At 47.2% G+C, this 18,238-nt stretch overlaps 1 protein-coding gene across 1 annotated transcript in view; it reads left to right on the top strand.

Annotated features, from left to right (window-relative positions):
• Nucleotides 1–222: 222 nt before the first annotated feature.
• Nucleotides 223–18,238, top strand: part of SUDS3 (SDS3 homolog, SIN3A corepressor complex component) — a 40,194-nt gene continuing 22,178 nt past the window's right edge. Inside the window, exons 1-4 of the mRNA XM_069963966.1 lie at nucleotides 223–450; nucleotides 5,813–5,882; nucleotides 15,192–15,247; nucleotides 18,125–18,196. Of these exons, the coding sequence (XP_069820067.1) occupies nucleotides 327–450; nucleotides 5,813–5,882; nucleotides 15,192–15,247; nucleotides 18,125–18,196 (322 nt within the window). The 5' untranslated portion in view covers nucleotides 223–326. The remainder of the gene's footprint in view (nucleotides 451–5,812; nucleotides 5,883–15,191; nucleotides 15,248–18,124; nucleotides 18,197–18,238) is intronic.

Below are 18,238 nucleotides of genomic sequence, written 5' to 3'. Positions count from 1 at the left end.
GTGTGGAAGTTTCTCTCTGCGGTTCCGGTGCAGTGAGCCCCCGGTGTGTGAGCCGCCGCCGCCGGTGCAGTGAGCCCCCGGTGTGTGAGCCGCCGCCGCCGGTGCAGTGAGCCCCCCGGTGTGTGAGCCGGTGCAGTGAGCCCCCCGGTGTGTGAGCCGCCGCCGGTACAGTGAGCTGCCCGGTGTGTGAGCCGCCGCCGGTGCAGTGAGCCCCCCGGTGCAGTGAGCCCCCCGGTGTGAGCCGCCGCCGGTGCAGTGAGCCCCCCGGTGTGAGCCGCCGCCGGTGCAGTGAGCCCCCCGGTGTGTGAGCCGCCGCCGGTGCAGTGATGAGCTCGGTCGGTGTGATGTCCCCCGCCGCGGCCGCAGCCAATGATTACTACGAGGAGGAGGAGCTGGAGAGCGCGGAGGAGGAGGATGACCGGAGCTTCAGGGGCCGAGAGTCTGATGAGGGTGAGAGGAGCCACCGGGTCCGGGATGTACGGGGCCGCCCGGGGGGGAGAGGAGGGACATGTGCACCCTGTGATATGGGGGGGGGGGGACATGTGCACCCTGTGATATGGGGGGGGGGGGGGGGACATGTGCACCCTGTGATATGGGGGGGGGGGGGGACATGTGCACCCTGTGATATGGGGGGGGGGGGGCATGTGCACCCTGTGATATGGGGGGGGGGGGACATGTGCACCCTGTGATATGGGGGGGGGGACATGTGCACCCTGTGATATGGGGGGGGGGGACATGTGCACCCTGTGATATGGGGGGGGGGGGGGGACATGTGCACCCTGTGATATGGGGGGGGGGGGACATGTGCACCCTGTGATATGGGGGGGGGGGGGACATGTGCACCCTGTGATATGGGGGGGGGGGGGGACATGTGCACCCTGTGATATGGGGGGGGGGGGGGACATGTGCACCCTGTGATATGGGGGGGGGGGGGGAGGACATGTGCACCCTGTGATATGGGGGGGGGGACATGTGCACCCTGTGATATGGGGGGGGGGGGGGGAGGACATGTGCACCCTGTGATATGGGGGGGGGGGGACATGTGCACCCTGTGATATGGGGGGGGGGGGGGGGAGGACATGTGCACCCTGTGATATTGGGGGGGGGGGGCTGGAGGACATGTGCACCCTGTGATATTGGGGGGGGGGGGGCTGGAGGACATGTGCACCCTGTGATATTGGGGGGGGGGGGGACATGTGCACCCTGTGATATGGGGGGGGGGGGGACATGTGCACCCTGTGATATGGGGGGGGGGACATGTGCACCCTGTGATATGGGGGGGACATGTGCACCCTGTGATATGGGGGGGGGGACATGTGCACCCTGTGATATGGGGGGGGGGGGGGAGGACATGTGCACCCTGTGATATGGGGGGGGGGGGCATGTGCACCCTGTGATATGGGGGGGGGGGACATGTGCACCCTGTGATATGGGGGGGGGGGACATGTGCACCCTGTGATATGGGGGGGGGGGGACATGTGCACCCTGTGATATGGGGGGGGGGGGGGACATGTGCACCCTGTGATATGGGGGGGGGGGACATGTGCACCCTGTGATATGGGGGGGGGGGACATGTGCACCCTGTGATATGGGGGGGGGGGACATGTGCACCCTGTGATATGGGGGGGGGGACATGTGCACCCTGTGATATGGGGGGGGGGGGACATGTGCACCCTGTGATATGGGGGGGGGGGACATGTGCACCCTGTGATATGGGGGGGGGGGACATGTGCACCCTGTGATATGGGGGGGGGGGACATGTGCACCCTGTGATATGGGGGGGGGACATGTGCACCCTGTGATATGGGGGGGGGGGACATGTGCACCCTGTGATATGGGGGGGGGGGACATGTGCACCCTGTGATATGGGGGGGGGGGACATGTGCACCCTGTGATATGGGGGGGGGGGACATGTGCACCCTGTGATATGGGGGGGGGGGGACATGTGCACCCTGTGATATGGGGGGGGGGGGACATGTGCACCCTGTGATATTGGGGGGGGGGGGACATGTGCACCCTGTGATATTGGGGGGGGGGGGACATGTGCACCCTGTGATATGGGGAGGGGGGCTGATGACATGAGCACCCTGTGATATGGGGGGGCTGATGACATGAGCACCCTGTAATTAGGGGGGGGGGCTGATGACATGAGCACCCTGTAATTAGGGGGGGGGGCTGATGACATGAGCACCCTGTAATTAGGGGGGGGGGGGGCTGATGACATGAGCACCCTGTGATATGGGGGGGTATGATGACATGTGCACCCTGTGCAAAAAAAAACCAATCACTTCAATCCAGACACATTCACAGACGAACATAGACTTATACTTACATCTTGTGTGACCTCCGGGAGGATTGGCCTCCGCCTCGATGAATCGCGCATGTGCTGGAAGCAGCCTGTCTCCAACGGGACATGTTCCCTGGGCCAGCGCGGTACATAAAGGCCACTATGCATATATGTCGGTACGGGAGGGGAGAAACTGGGCGGGAAGGGGTGGTGCTCGGGGTCGGAGGGTGACGCACCAAATGCTCTTAGGCAGCAGATTTGCATAGGGACAATTAGGGAATTAATAAGGAATGCGGGGGGAAGAATATTAGTAATGGCAATCTACTCCTAAGTTACTCTGCTTCTGCAGCATATCGGCAGGTTCTCTGGGCAGAACCTGCTGATAGTTCCGCTTTAACCTCTGTGACACCTCAATGGCTAAAACAATAAGAAACGCGTCAATAACTCAACAATGAATAAAGCTACATTAAAAATGAGCACAGCAATGTTTTTCTTGTGCATTTCTCTGTGTTTGATACATCACATGACCCCCTTCCCATTAAAAAAAGGAAAGTTGAATCCAAAATGGTGGCTTTGCAGATAAGGTGATATCAGCAACCACTTCTATTTTATCAGGGTGTATCCAAAGTTAATGCCCACTTAATGACGCGTTTTAGGCTACACTCGCTCTTCACTGAAATCTAACTGAATATGAATTCTATCAGAGCCGTGAATAAGGACGGCTAAGAATTATCGGTCGTGGAGCTGGAGGACTTTCAGAGTTGATGTGTTTTTTGTTTTTTTAGATTTGCAACAGCCGGGGAGCTGCAGGTTGGAGAGCAGAGTAAGAGAAGTTAGAAGAGAACTTAGATGCTGCACATGTGATATACACCTGTATAAAACTTGTCTGTCTTCTTTCTGCTCCAAGGCGGGGCTTTGTTTGGTGGACAGTGCCCCCTAGCTGGGGATTTATTTGATTGGTGGGCAATGTCACCAAGGCGGAGCTTCATGTGGTGGACAGTGTCACCTAGGGCGTTCTTCATGACAGCTGGGCCCCCTCTCCCCGCCTAGGTGTTTAATTGATGAAATGAAGCAAAAGTAAGGGGTGGAGGGGGAACAGTATGTCTTTAAAAAAATAACACACAGGTTACTTGTGGCTAGACGGTGGTCAGTAACTCTGGTGTCCCCCCACCCCCCACGTCACAGGTGCTTTTCCAGGCTTTGGTTGTGTGACCTGAACGTTACATGGTCCTTCCTCACATCTGGTGGTTGAGATGCGACCATGATGCAGGACCTTGTGATACACGCAGCCTTGTTGACGGTAGTTATCAATAAAAAGTTAAAGAAGAGACTTCCCATGGAAGGACAAAAACTGCAGGCAGGTTGCCGGGGGCCGGAAAATAATAGCGACCTGAACTCGCTTGTCCTTGTTCCTCTGATTCCTTGCTCCCCTGTCCCGTTCACATCAACCCTTGACTTCCAGCTCTGCTAGCTAACATCATGACCCCGGCTGAGTGATCGTCCGCCCAGCCAATCAGTGACTGGGGCGGGGCACAAGGTGACCGCTCAGCCGGGCCATGATTCTTCAGCTGGTGAAGCCGGAGACGTGATGTACCTGGTTTCCAGCTGAAGTTGATAGCCGGCTGATGTGATTGGGACCTGGGAGCAGTGCATGGGCGGTGCGAGGATGGGTGAGTTTACTTCTTTATTATTGTCCTACCCCACCAGCCTGCCCGCAGTGTTTGCCCCCACCAGCCTGCCCGCAGTGTTTGCCCCCACCAGCCTGCCCGCAGTGTTTGCCCCCACCAGCCTGCCCGCAGTGTTTGCCCCCCCCAGCCTGCCCGCAGTGTTTGCCCCCACCAGCCTGCCCGCAGTGTTTGCCCCCACCAGCCTGCCCGCAGTGTTTGCCCCCACCAGCCTGCCCGCAGTGTTTGCCCCCACCAGCCTGCCCGCAGTGTTTGCCCCCACCAGCCTGCCCGCAGTGTTTGCCCCCACCAGCCTGCCCGCAGTGTTTGCCCCCACCAGCCTGCCCGCAGTGTTTGCCCCCACCAGCCTGCCCGCAGTGTTTGCCCCCACCAGCCTGCCCGCAGTGTTTGCCCCCACCAGCCTGCCCGCAGTGTTTGCCCCCACCAGCCTGCCCGCAGTGTTTGCCCCCACCAGCCTGCCCGCAGTGTTTGCCCCCACCAGCCTGCCCGCAGTGTTTGCCCCCACCAGCCTGCCCGCAGTGTTTGCCCCCACCAGCCTGCCCGCAGTGTTTGCCCCCACCAGCCTGCCCGCAGTGTTTGCCCCCACCAGCCTGCCCGCAGTGTTTGGGGCATTTTCTTTAACATCAATCAGGAGAACTACAGAAGGTTGCAGTCCTGCCCCTTTCCCAGCATTGTTGTGGGCACAGACTGACTTTAGGGCTTCACTTTGTTCAGATCCCCACTGATCATTAGACAGAACAATCATAATCAAAACTTCTCACGTGTCTCTGTACCACAGCATCCAAAAGAGTGCAAATAATCCTCAAGGCCTTATTGCCCGTTCACACTATGGAAAACAGGCGGAAATTCTGAGCGGAACCCTGTGCCATGCCTGCTGTTTCAGTGGGATGCCTCGTGCACTTCTGCTCAAAGAATTCACATGTTTTTCGCAGTGTGAACAGGCCCTTATCAAGTACATGTAAGGCTTGGTTCACACTACGTTTTTGCAATCTTTTTTTTTTTTTTCATCCGTTTTTTTGCAATAAGCGGATGTAAAACGAATGAAAAAAAATGAATGCATATGTGTGCATCTGTTTTGATCAGTTTTTCCATTATAAAAAAAAAAAATGTGAACCCAGCCTAAGTAATGTTCCCACTCTCCTTGACATGTCAGGGTTTTTTTTTTTTTTTTTTATTTCAAATGACTGGGACACTTTTAAAGTGTAGCTGTCATTTAACATATTTTTGCAGAATTTAATAGTACAAGTGATTATAAGAAACTATGTAATAGATTTTATTAGGCAAAAAAGCCTCTTTCTGTACTCAAAAAGCTTTTTCTCTCCCCACACCCCCTCACGTCTTATCTGTGCATTATCAGACAAAGCTATCGTTATTACAGAGAAGCAAAGTGAAGCCTGGTTCTGCTGAGTCCATTATAACCTATGGAGGGGGGAGGGGCTGAGGGGGATGAGTGAGCAGGGAGAGCAGAAAAGCAGCTGTACAGTTTGGAAACTGTCTGGGCTCATAAACCGCTAGATTCATAGGTCAGAAAGGTCAGTGGGAACTTGGTTACAGAAGATTGCAGGACGCTGTGCTGTGCAGGGCTGCTTTTCTCCTCTCCATGCTCGCTCATCCCCCTCGGCCTCTCCCCTCTCCATAGACCATAATGGACACTGAAATCCTGCTTCTTTTGAAGTGGGGGGGAGAGGAAAACAGCTTTTGGAGGGCAGAAGGAAACTTTTGTTCAATAATACCTATTGCAGAGTTTCTTAAAATCGCTTGTACTAGCGGCCGTTAGTTGTGGTAGATGCTTTTCTTGTAATTCTGCTCTATGCTAACATCTTCATTTTCCATTTTATAGATACAGAAGATGCAAGTGAGACGGATGTAGCAAAGCATGACAATGTGGACTACGTGGAGATGAAAGAACAGTAAGTGTATTTCCTGGCATCTGTAATAGAATGCTTCTGCCTGGGAATTGCTATCTGTATAGTGTAGGTGTTCTGTCACTGTCAGGGCCCTACTACTCCGAGCCACAATGGACAAGGGCTCCTTTCCGGGGGTAGTAGCTCCATGACCCTTGATCCATTAAGGCACCGACATCTATCCTGTGTTGCTCTGGGTGATATCTCTTTAGACATACATTTTGATATCTTTGTAGTGCAGTACCTTGTTCTTTTTGTAGCGTACACTACCCCCCAGACACTTCTTTTCCGCCAGTACCGTCCCAATAAGAGATCACGGTATGGCATGAAATTCTCCAAACTCTGTGAGAACACCTCAGGGTACACTTACAGATTTAGGGTACGTGCACACTGCGGAATGGCGAAGGATAACCCTTTGTGCATTCCGCAGCTGGCACCCACCGGCGGACTGATGCGGGCGCGCGTCTCCACCCGTGTCATAGACTCCATTCTATGCACAGGCGGATTCCATCGTCCATCCAAAGAATGAACACATTGGACGGAGAGCGGAATCTGCCCGTCCATAGAATGGAGTCTATGACACGCGTGGAGACGTGCGCCTGCATCAGTCCGCCGGCGGGTGCCAACTGCTGAATGCACGAAGGGTTATCTGTCGCGATTCCGCAGTGTGCACGTACCCTTAGAGTGTATGTAGGAAGGGACACCCGAATCCAGCCCCCGGATGCCCCCCCACCCATCCTCGGAACAAGTGGGAAGATTGTCCGGGAACTGATCTTTCCACTGCTGGATAAAGGTCACCACCACCTGTACGGGGATAACTTTTATACCAGCACCCCCTCTTCCGGTCCCTCGCTGCCCTGTAGCTTGCGGCACCATCCGAACATATCAGAAGTAGTAATAGAGCCCAAATATTTAGCAGCCATGGAGCGGACCCAGCGCTTCTGGATATGAAGGACCCCGTATCGCACCAGGACAACATTTTCCAGGTGACGTCCCCCACACTGGAGAAAGGGAGACCCCAGAAGAAGTGCAGAGTGTGGGGTAACAGGGGGATCAGGAAGGACACCATTTTCCAGTGTGACGCCTGTCCTGATCCCCCCGGCCTCTGCATACTGGATTGCTTCAAGGCGCACTACACGTCATTGGGGTTCTACATTATCTAAATTCTGTCCCTTATTCCTATTTCAGGGGTCACGTTGATCCAGGGATTATTCTGATCGCCATTATGGAGTCGGGAAGGAATTTTTCCCCTGTGATGAGGCTACTGTCGTCTGCCTCACGAGGGTTTTTTGCCTTCCTCTGGATCAACACAGGTTGAGTTTGATGGACACCTGTCATTTCCAACCTTATAAACTAATAATTGGCCTAATACCCCAAAATAAATTAGAATTGTCCCTTTTCCCCAGCTAAGTAGGTATGGCCGCTATTCCCATTAGAGGATGCCATGATGCAATTACAAAGCCTCTGTGCGGCCAGGACAGTAGAAACCCCCCACAAGTGACCCCCTTCTGGAAACTATACCCGATAAGGAATCTTAACAAGGGGGGCAGCAGGGATATGGCCCCCTGGTGACGGCCACATTTGGGACGTGAAAATGAAAAAAATGGTATTTTTTATTTTCTCGGCACATGTTCTACGTAAGTGCCCGTCACCAGTGGGGTCCATATGCTCACTGCACCCCTTGTTAGATTCCTTATGGGGTGTAGTTCCCAGAATGGAGTCACTTGTCGGGGGTTTCTACTGTCCTGGCAGCACAGGAGCTTTGTAATTGCGACATGGCCTCCATCCTCCATTCCAGCCTCTAAATGGCGCTCTGTCCCTTTGGTGGCTTGCCCTGTGCCCATATGGCACATTATGTCCACATGTGGGGTATTTTCGTACTCAGGGGAAACTACCCTACACGTTTTGTGTTCATTTTCTTTTTTAACCCCTTGTGGAAATGGAAAAATCAAGGCTAGACCAACATTTAGTGTAATTTTTGTAAAATTTTTACTCTAAATCATTAATCTTGTCATGATTTTTTCATTTTCACAAGGGGCTAAAAGATAAAAAAAAAACCACTAAATGTGTAGCGCAATTTCCCCTGAGTACGGAAATACCCCACATGTGGACATAAAGCGCCATGCGGGTGCAGGGTAAGCCTCCGAAGGGAAGGAGCGCCATTTGGCTTTTGAAGGCTGGATTTGGATGGAATGGATTTCGAGGGGCCATGTTGCATTCAAAAGGCCCCTGTGTTGCCAAGACAGTTGAAACCCCCCACAAGTGACCCCATTATGGAAACTACACCCCTCAGGGAATGTAACAAGGGGGGTAGTGAGCATATGGACCCCACTGGTGACGGGCACAAATGTGGAACAATGTGGCGTGAAAATGAAATAGTACATTTTTTACACTATAATGTTGGTTTAGCCTTGAATTTATAATTTTCACAAGGGGTTAAAAGAGGAAAAAAAAATGTGTAGAGCAATTTCCCCCGAGTCCGTAAATACCCCACATGTGGACATAAAGCGCCATGTGGGCGCAGGGCAAGCCTCCGAAGGGAAGGAGCGCCATTTGGATTTTGGAGGTTGGATTTGGCTAGAATGGATGATGAACGCCATGTCGCATTTACAGAGCCCTCGTGCTGCCAAGACACTGGAAACCCCCCACAAGTGACCCCATTCTGGAAACTGAACCCTTTAGGGAATCTAACAAGGGGTGCAATGAGGATATGGACCCCTGGATGACGGGCACATTTGTGCCATGAAAGTGAAAAAAATTAAAATCTTCCCTTTCACGTCACATTGTTCCACATTTGTGCCCGTCACCAGTGGGGTCCATATGCTCACTGCACCCCTTGTTAGATTCCTTGAGGGGTGTAGTTTCCAGAATGGGGTCACTTGTGGGGGGTTTCCAGTGTCTTGGCAGCACGAGGGCTCTGTAAATGCGACATGGCCCTTGAAATCCTTTCCAGTGAAATTCAGCTTCCAAAAGCCAATTGGCGCTCCTTCCCTTTGGAGGCTCGTCCTGTGCCCGCTTGGCGCTTTATCGCCACATGTGGGGTATTTCCGTACTCGGGAGAAACTGCGCTACACATTTTGTGTCTTTATTTTCCTCTTATCCCTTTAAGAAAATGAAAAATTGAAGGCTAGAACAACGTTTTAGTGTAAAAAATTAATTTTTCTTTTTTCACGCCATATTGTTCGGAAAATCTGTGAAGCACCTGTGGGGTCCAGATGCTCACCGCACCCCTTGTTACATTCCTTGAGGGGTGTAGTTTTCTAAATGGTGTCCCTTTAGGGGTGTTTTTTAGGTTTTGGCACCCCAGAGCCTCTGCCTACCTGAAGTGGTACAGTCAAAAATGACCAAATATAACGGAGGCGTTGAAATTCACTAGGCGCTCCTTTGTATCTGAGGCTTGTGGTTGCGTCAAATAGCGCAATAGGGCCACATATGGGGTACTTCTATAAACTGCAGAAACGGGGCAATAATTATTGGGGTGCATTTCTCTGGTAATAGGTTTATAATTATGAAAAATATTGGATTACAATAAAATCTCTGCACAGAAAATTAAAATTTTCAAATTTCTTACACACTTAGCTTTTATTTCTGTGACTCCCCTAAAGGGTTAAAACACTTTCTGGATATGCTTTTGCAGAGTGTGGGGGGTGCAGTTTCTGAAATGGGGTGCTTTGTGGGGCTTTCTAACATACAGGCCCCTCAAATACACTTTACACCTGAACAGGTCCCTAAAAATATCTGATTTTGAAATTTTACTGAAAATTTGGAAATTTGCTGCTAATGTTTTAAGCTTCCTATTGTCTAAAAAAAAATGAAAGATCGTTTAATAAATGCCGCCATCATAAAGTAGACATGTTGCTAATGCTATTTAATATATAATTTATGTGGTATAACCACTTTCTGTATAAGCAAAAAAGTTTCAAAGTTGGAAAAATGCATTTTTTTCAAATTTTTTCACATTATTTTGGTTTTTTTCATAAAGATTCGTTATGAGTATCGACTCCAATTTACCAGAAATGTAAAGTACAATATGTCACGAGAAAACAATCTCAGAATCAGCCGGATAGGTAAAAGCATCCCAAAGTTATTAATGAATAAAGTGACACAGGTCAAATTCATAAAATTTGTCTCTGTCATTAAGGCCATAGTAACATAGTAACATAGTAAATAAGGTTGAAAGAAGACAAGAGTCCATCAGGTTCAACCTAGGAAAATCCTACTGTGTTGATCCAGGAAGGCGGAAAACCCCTATGGGGCAGAAGACAAACGCCCCACCACCGGGAGAAACTCCCCCCCCCCCCCCCCTCCCCCGACTGCAATGGCAACCAGAACAATCCCCGGATCAACGTATCACCAGAAATCTAATGCCCATAACTTGTAATATTATATTTTTCAAGAAAATCATCCAGGCCTCCCTTGAACTTATTTAATGAATCAGCCATGACAACATCATGTGGCAGAGTTTTCCACAGTCTTACCGCTCGTACAGTAAAGAACCCGCGTCGATGCTGATGATGAAATCTTCTTTCCTCTAGACGTAGAGGATGCCCCCTTGTCATGGTTACAGACCTAGGAGTAAGGAGACCACTACAAAAATCTCTGTACTGTCCATTCATATATTTGTACATTGTGATCAGATCGCCCCTAAGACGTCTTTTTTCTAGCGTAAATAACCCCAAGCTTGATAACCTGTCCTGGTCCTGTAACCCACCCATTCCCTTAATGACCTTTGTTGCCCTCCTCTGCACCCGCTCTAGGTCAGCTGTGTCCTTCTTATATACCGGTGCCCAAAACTGTACACAGTATTCCATGTGTGGTCTGACCAGTGATTTATAAAGAGGCAAAACTATGTTCTCATCTTTAGCATCTATACCTCTTTTGATGCACCCCATTATTTTATTAGCCTTGGCAGCTGCTGCCTGGCACTGATCACTAAAGTTGAGTTTACTGTCCACCAATACCCCCAGGTCCTTTTCGGAAGTAGTTTTACCCAGTGTTTTATTATTTAGCACATAACTGTACTTATTATTTCTACGGCCCAAATGCATAACCTTACATTTATCCACATTAAACTTCATTTGCCATTTCTCCGCCCAAGCCTCTAGCTTCTCCAAATCCCTCTGTAATATGATATTATCCTCCTCTGTGCTGATTACTTTACCCAGTTTAGTATCATCTGCAAAAATGGAGATTCTACTCTGTAGCCCCTCTACAAGATCATTAATAAAAATATTAAAAAGAAGTGGACCCAACACTGACCCCTGTGGTACCCCACTAGTAACTAAAACCCAATCTGAATATGTTCCATCAATGACCACCCTCTGTTTTCTATCACACAACCAGTTACTTACCCATTTGCATACGTTTTCCCCCGAGTCCCAGTATCCTCATTTTGTAGACCAACCTTTCATGCGGCACAGTATCAAATGCCTTTGAAAAGTCCAGATACACAACATCCACAGCTTCCCCCAGGTCCAGTCTATAACTTACCTCTTCATAGAAGCCGATCAGATTAGTCTGACAGGACCGATCCCTCATAAATCCATGCTGGTGCTGCGTCATAAGATTATTTTCATTAAGATACTCCAGTATAGCATCTCTTACAAACCCCTCAAATACTTTACCTACTATAGATGTTAGACTTACGGGCCTGTAGTTTCCAGGATCGCTCTTTGACCCCTTCTTGAATATTGGTACCACATTAGCTATGCGCCAGTCCTGTGGAACAATCCCTGTCGTAATAGAATCTTTAAATATTAGGAATAACGGTCTGTCCAACACAGTATTTAATTCTTGCAAAACTCTAGGATGGATACCTTCTGAGCCCGGTGACTTATGGATTTTAATGTTTTTAAGGCGTCTCCCCACTTCTTGTTGTGTTAGGCAGGTGAGATTTATGGGAGGATTAACATTATCCCTAGTCATATCGTCTGTTATGGGATTCTCCTCTGTGAATACAGTAGAGAAGAATGTATTTAGTAGATTGGCCTTTTCCTCTTCCCCCTCCACCATTACACCCAGATTATTTTTGAGGGGACACACATTTTCGGTTTTAAGTCTTTTGTTATTTATATAGGTGAAGAACATTTTGGGATTTGTTTTACTTTCTGTGGCTATCCTTCTTTCTGTTGCTATTTTTGCTTCTTTTATTTGCGTTTTACACATTCTATTCTTCTGTCTATAGTTGCTCAATGCTTCCCCACTACCTTCTTGTGTTAGTAGTCTGAATGCTTGTTTCTTATCATTTATTGCACCCCTTACAGCTGTAGTTAACCACATTGGATTTCTCTTACTTCTACTACGTTTATTCCCATATGGTATGTGTCGTTCACACGATTTACCCAGGATGCTCTTAAATATGTCCCATTTCTCTTGTGTACTTTTATTTCTGAAGGCATTGTCCCAGTCTATGTTCCCAAGGTCCTCTCTTAGTTTTTGGAAATTAGCCTTCCTGAAATTTAATGTTTTTGTAGCCCCTCTGCTAATCATTTTATTGAAGGATAATTGAAAACTTACTATGTTATGGTCACTATTACCTAGGTGACCCCCCACCTCTATTTTTGATATTCTGTCGGGCCTATTGGTTAAGATCAGGTCCAGAAGGGCCCCCCCTCTTGTTGGTTCCTCTACTAGTTGGGAAAGGTAATTATCTTTTACTATTTCCAAAAACCCGCTTCCCTTCCTGGAGCTGCAGGTTTCTGCTTTCCAGTTGATATTTGGGTAGTTAAAGTCCCCCATAATAATGACTTCCCCCTGCTTCGCTGCCGCATCTATTTGTCTTATAAGAAGATTTTCTGATTCTTCCACTATACTTGGAGGTTTATAACTCACTCCTATAAGAATTTTATTATTCTTTGTCCCTCCACTTATTTCTACCCAAAGAGACTCCACATTATCATCACATATATCCTCCCGCAGAATGGGCTTAAGGCATGATTTAACATATAGACAGACCCCTCCCCCTATAGATGGCACCCCTCTCCCTATAGGCAGACCCCTCCCCCTTTCTTAATTTTACGGTCATTTCTGAATAGACTATAACCCTGGATATTAACGGCCCAGTCATAGGTCTTGTCCAGCCATGTCTCGCTTATCCCCACTATATCATATTTCTCTTCAACCGTTATGAGTTCTAATTCCTCAGCTTTATTAGTGAGGCTTCGAGCATTAGTATACATACATTTAATATATTTGTCCATATTCCCTTTCCTTTTATCACTAGTGACTATTCTAACCCCTCCCGCCGCTCCACCCCCAGTTCCATAATCTAGGCCCAGCTCTCCATCTACTCTGTCTTCACTTACTATATTGCAGTTGCCCTCCCCCCCGGTCCCTAGTTTAAACACTCCTCCAACCTCTTAGCCATCTTCTCCCCCAGCACAGCTGCACCCTCCCCATTGAGATGCAGCCCGTCCCTACCGTACAGCCTGTAACCGACCGAGAAGTCGGCCCACTTCTCCATGAACCCAAACCCCGCTATCCTACAACAGCTCTTGAGCCACTTATTTACCTCCCTAATCTCCCGCTGTCTCTCAGGTGTGGCTCGTGGTACAGGTAATATTTCGGAAAAAATCACCTTGGAGGTCCTAGTTTTAAGCTTCCTGCCTAAGTCCCTGAAATCATTTTTAAGGACCCGCCACCTACCTCTAACTTTATCATTGGTGCCAATGTGCACCATGACTGCTGGGTCATCGCCAGCCCCTCCCAGTAATCTGTCAGCCCGATCCGCGATGTGACGAACTCGAGCGCCAGGAAGGCAACACACTGTTCGACGATCCCGGTCTTTGTGACAGATTGCCCTGTCTGTCCCCCTAATAATTGAGTCCCCCACTACCAGTACCTGCCTGGCCTGCCCTGAACTCCTGTTTCCCACCTTACTGGAGCAGACACCCCCCTGGCTTTCAGAGGCAGTGTCCTGCTGCAGCAATGCCACCCCTGAATCAACATCCCCCTCATCCGCCAATTTGGCAAACTTGTTGGGGTGTGCCAGATCAGGACTGGCCTCCCTCACACTCTTCCCTCTACCCCTTTTTCTAACTGTGACCCAACTAGCTGCCTCTTCCTCCTGTACCTCCATGCTATCACACTCTCCCCCATCTACCCCTTGGAGTGCTTGCTCAGTGAGCACCAGACCCCTTTCCAGTTTGCCAATGCATCTCAATCGTTGCAGCTGCTCATTTAGATCCAGGATCTGGGCTTCCAAACCAGCAACATGCACACATCTCCCACAATGGTATGCACCCTCGATCGGTTGATCAAGGATTGCATACATCGCACAAGATGTACATTGGGCCGCATTGTTAAACATGGCGCTCATTTATATGGGGATATTATGTATAAAGAAAGTAAAAACAAACAAGCAACAAAAGCAAACAATGTGTTCAAAAGCAAATAAACAATTTGTTTTCCTCTAAAACTCCCCGAATCTAAAGTCCCAGAATATTAAAGTCCCACACTTGAGACAAAAACACACTTTAGATCAAAAACTCGCACGCTCCAAAACTCGCTCACAATACAATATAGAAGTACTTAGCTTGCAGAGTTTGTTGCTTCTGGCTCCTGTGTTGGAGAGGCCATTTCAGGCTCTGTCCTTAAGGGGTTAAACAATAATTGTTTTGTGTATATGCAGGCAGTGATCGAAAAATCGTTCGTATGTCGATTGTTTATTTAGATCTGAACCTAAAATTATTGTTAATCGTTCGCTCGCTATAATTCCACGATGTTCGCTCAAGTTCCACATTTTTACTAATTGTTCAGTGTAATTGCACATTGTTCATTGTTTTTCTGGGATCAGAAGGAATAAACGATCATAGTAACGATCGCAATCACGATCATAGTAACTAACGTAACTAACGATTATCGTTCTGTGTAATATGGTGAACGATTTTAGGTTAACGATAAACAATCTCGTTTGCGATCATTAGTCGTTAATCGTTAAAAATCGCTCAGTGTAATAGGACCCTAAGGGGGGGGTCACATTGTTACTTTAAATGGGATTTTACAAGCTCTAAGGACCAAAAAACCAGGCTTACAGCTGATAGTGGTAGGCAATCTATTAAAACATATATATATATGAGTGCTTTTTGCACAAACGTGGTATATAGAAGGTAGTGTGTATAACTGACTGCTAGAGATTCCTATGACCATAATAACCTTCCCACATTTAGGTCCTTTCAGTACTATTTTTCCTGAGGGTAATAGTAATCCTTATTTGTTTGATTCCCTTTAACACTAAATGGAAATGTTTGTTACTTATTTGAACCTGATATATAATAACGTTACAGACTTTGTAACATTGTAATTTTTCCTCGTCAGGATGTATCAGGATAAGCTGGCATCTCTCAAGAGACAACTGCAGCAACTTCAAGAAGGTGACTATTTAAATGAACAGGTGTATTCATATATAGTGTTCATTCTAATGAGTATGCCTTCATAGACAAATGTGTATAGCGCTGTCATAAGTTGTGTTCTTATAGATTGTGGGTTCAGGGGTTCACAAACACTCGATACAAAAAAATAAAATAAATTGCGCAGAATATCTGTTAGTATAAGGATCAGTTCAAATTATGGAATTAGGGTAGAATTTCAAAGAGAGTCCATGCCGCGGACACCACTTGAAGTTCTGCTTGTTTTATTGATAGACTAGGATGCCCCACGTAAACTCCGCCATCCGCCTAAAGTACCCACTCAGCCAACCTGTGACTGCAATAATGTCCCATCCCAGTCACTGACTGGCTGAGTGGGTACTTCCTGTCGGGACGTGAAGTAGCAGTAGAGGCTGGCAGCTATCAGAGCGGTGATGCTGCGCTGCGGGGCCACAGGGACGGGTAAGTATACATTCTTTATTGAGTTCCCCCCACCCCCTGTTGGTGCTGGATTTTTAGTTTCCCCCAGAGTTGAATGTGAAGAAGAAGAGAAAAAAAAACTGAGACATGTTAAATGTTTTTTTTTTCATGATGGATACACTTTAAGGCTGGGTTCACACTATGTATCTTTGAGGCTGTATTTGGTCCTCATGTCAGGTCCTCATAGCAACCAAAACCAGGAGTGGATTGAAAACACAGAAAGGCTCTGTTCACATAATGTTGTAATTGAGTGGATGGCCGCCATATAACGGTAAATAACGTCCATTATTTCAATACAACAGCCGTTGTTTTAAAATAACAGCACATATTTGCCATTAAATGACGGCCATCCACTCAATTACACCATTGTGTGAACAGATCCTTTCTGTGTTTTCAATCCACTCTTTGTTTTGGTTGCTATACAGCCTCAAATATACAGCCTCAAATATACGTAGTGTGAACATAGCCTAAGGCTGGGTTCACACTACGTATATTTCAGTCAGTATTGTGGTCTTCATATTGCAACCAAAACCAGGAGTGGATTGAAAACACAGAAAGGCTCTGTTCACACAATGTTGAAATTGAGTGGATGACCGTCATTTAATGGCAAATATGTGCTGGTATTTTAAAACAACGGCTGTTATATTGAAATAATGGCCGTTATTTACTGTTATATGGCGGCCATCCATTCAATTTCAACATTGTATGAACATAGCCTTTCTGTGTTTTTAATCCACTCCGGGTTTTGGTTGCAATATGAGGACCACAATACTGACTGAAATATACGTAGTGTGAACCCAGCCTTAGGCTGCGTTCACACTACGTATATTTCAGTCAGTATATTTAAGTCAGTATTGCAAGCAAAACCAGGAGTGGATTAAAAACACAGAAAGGATCTGTCCACACAATGTTGAAATTGAGTGGATGGCCGCCATATAACAGTAAATAACGGCCATTATTTCAATATAACAGCCGTTGTTCTAAAATAACAGCAAATATTTGCCATTAAATGACGGCCATCCACTCAATTACAACATTGTGTGAACAGAGCCTTTCTGTGTTTTAAATCCACTCCTGGTTTTGGTTGCAATACTGACTGAAATATACTGACTGAAATATACATATGCTGACTGAAATATACGTAGTGTGAACGCAGCCTAAAGGAGAAGCCCGGCGAAAATATTTTGTATTGTATTGCCCCCTAAAAGTTATACAAATCATCAATATACACTTATTAATGGAAATGCTTATAAAATGCTTTTTTTCCCTGCACTTACTGCTGCATCAAGGCTTCACTTCCTGGATAACATGGTGATGTCACTTCCTGGATAACACGGTGATGTCACTTTCTGCATAACACGGTGATGTCACTTTCTGCATAACACGGTGATGTCACTTTCTGCATAACAGGGTGATGTCACTTCCTGCATAACATGGTGATGTCACTTCCTGGATAACACGGTGATGTGACTTCCTGCATAACATGGTGATGACAACACGACGACACGACTCGACTCCCAGAGCTGTGGCTGCTGGAGAGAATGATGGCAGAAAGACACTGAGCATCCTTTTGCCATCATCCTCTCCAGCAGCCACAGCCTGAACAGCTCTGGGAGTCGTGACATCACCATGTTATCCAGGAAGTGACATCACCATGTTATCCAGGAAGTGACATCACCATGTTATCCAGGAAGTGACATCACCATGTTATCCAGGAAGTGACATCACCATGTTATCCAGGAAGTGACATCACCATGTTATCCAGGAAGTGACATCACCATGTTATCCAAGAAGTGACATCACCATGTTATCCAGGAAGTGACATCACCATGTTATCCAGGAAGTGAAGCCTTGATGCAGTAGTAAGTGCAGGGGAAAAAAGCACTTTATATGCATTTCCCGTAATAAGTGTATATTGGGGATTTGTATAACTTTTGTGGGGCAATACAGTACTTTAATTAAAAAATTTGCTGGACTTTAAGCTCTCCATAATTCAGCAGTAGGCTGGTGTGTCTCAACCTGTGACTTTCCAGCTGTTGTAAAACTACATAAAAAATATGAGTTGGAGCAAGAGCTGAAAAGCCACAGCTTGGGGAACCCTACAGTTGTCTGCCCTGCCAGCCATGACTTGTAGTTTACTCTGTGCTGAACGATTGATCAGCATCATTTTCAGAATAGTCTCATTGCCTAAAATGTCCTGGTGCTTACATTGTAGTAATATAGTAATAGTTCCTTTACCTACTTTTATAATGTTAAAATTATCTTGAACATCTAGCGCTATATATACACACACACACACACACACACACACACACACACACACACACACACACACATATATATATATATACTATTTCTGTAAATCTTTATTACAATATTACACGTTTATTTCTTTATTTTTAGGTACGCTACAAGAATACCAGAAACGCATGAAAAAATTAGATCAACAGTATAAAGAGAGACTGAGAAATGCTGGTAAGAACCTAATAAAAAATGACAATGAAAATCTCTCTTTTT

This window comes from Dendropsophus ebraccatus, chromosome 3 (assembly GCF_027789765.1).
Source record: "Dendropsophus ebraccatus isolate aDenEbr1 chromosome 3, aDenEbr1.pat, whole genome shotgun sequence".
Lineage (NCBI taxonomy): Eukaryota > Metazoa > Chordata > Amphibia > Anura > Hylidae > Dendropsophus > Dendropsophus ebraccatus.
Note: the sequence above shows the minus strand (reverse complement) of the source record. Positions and strands in the feature narration are given on the sequence as shown.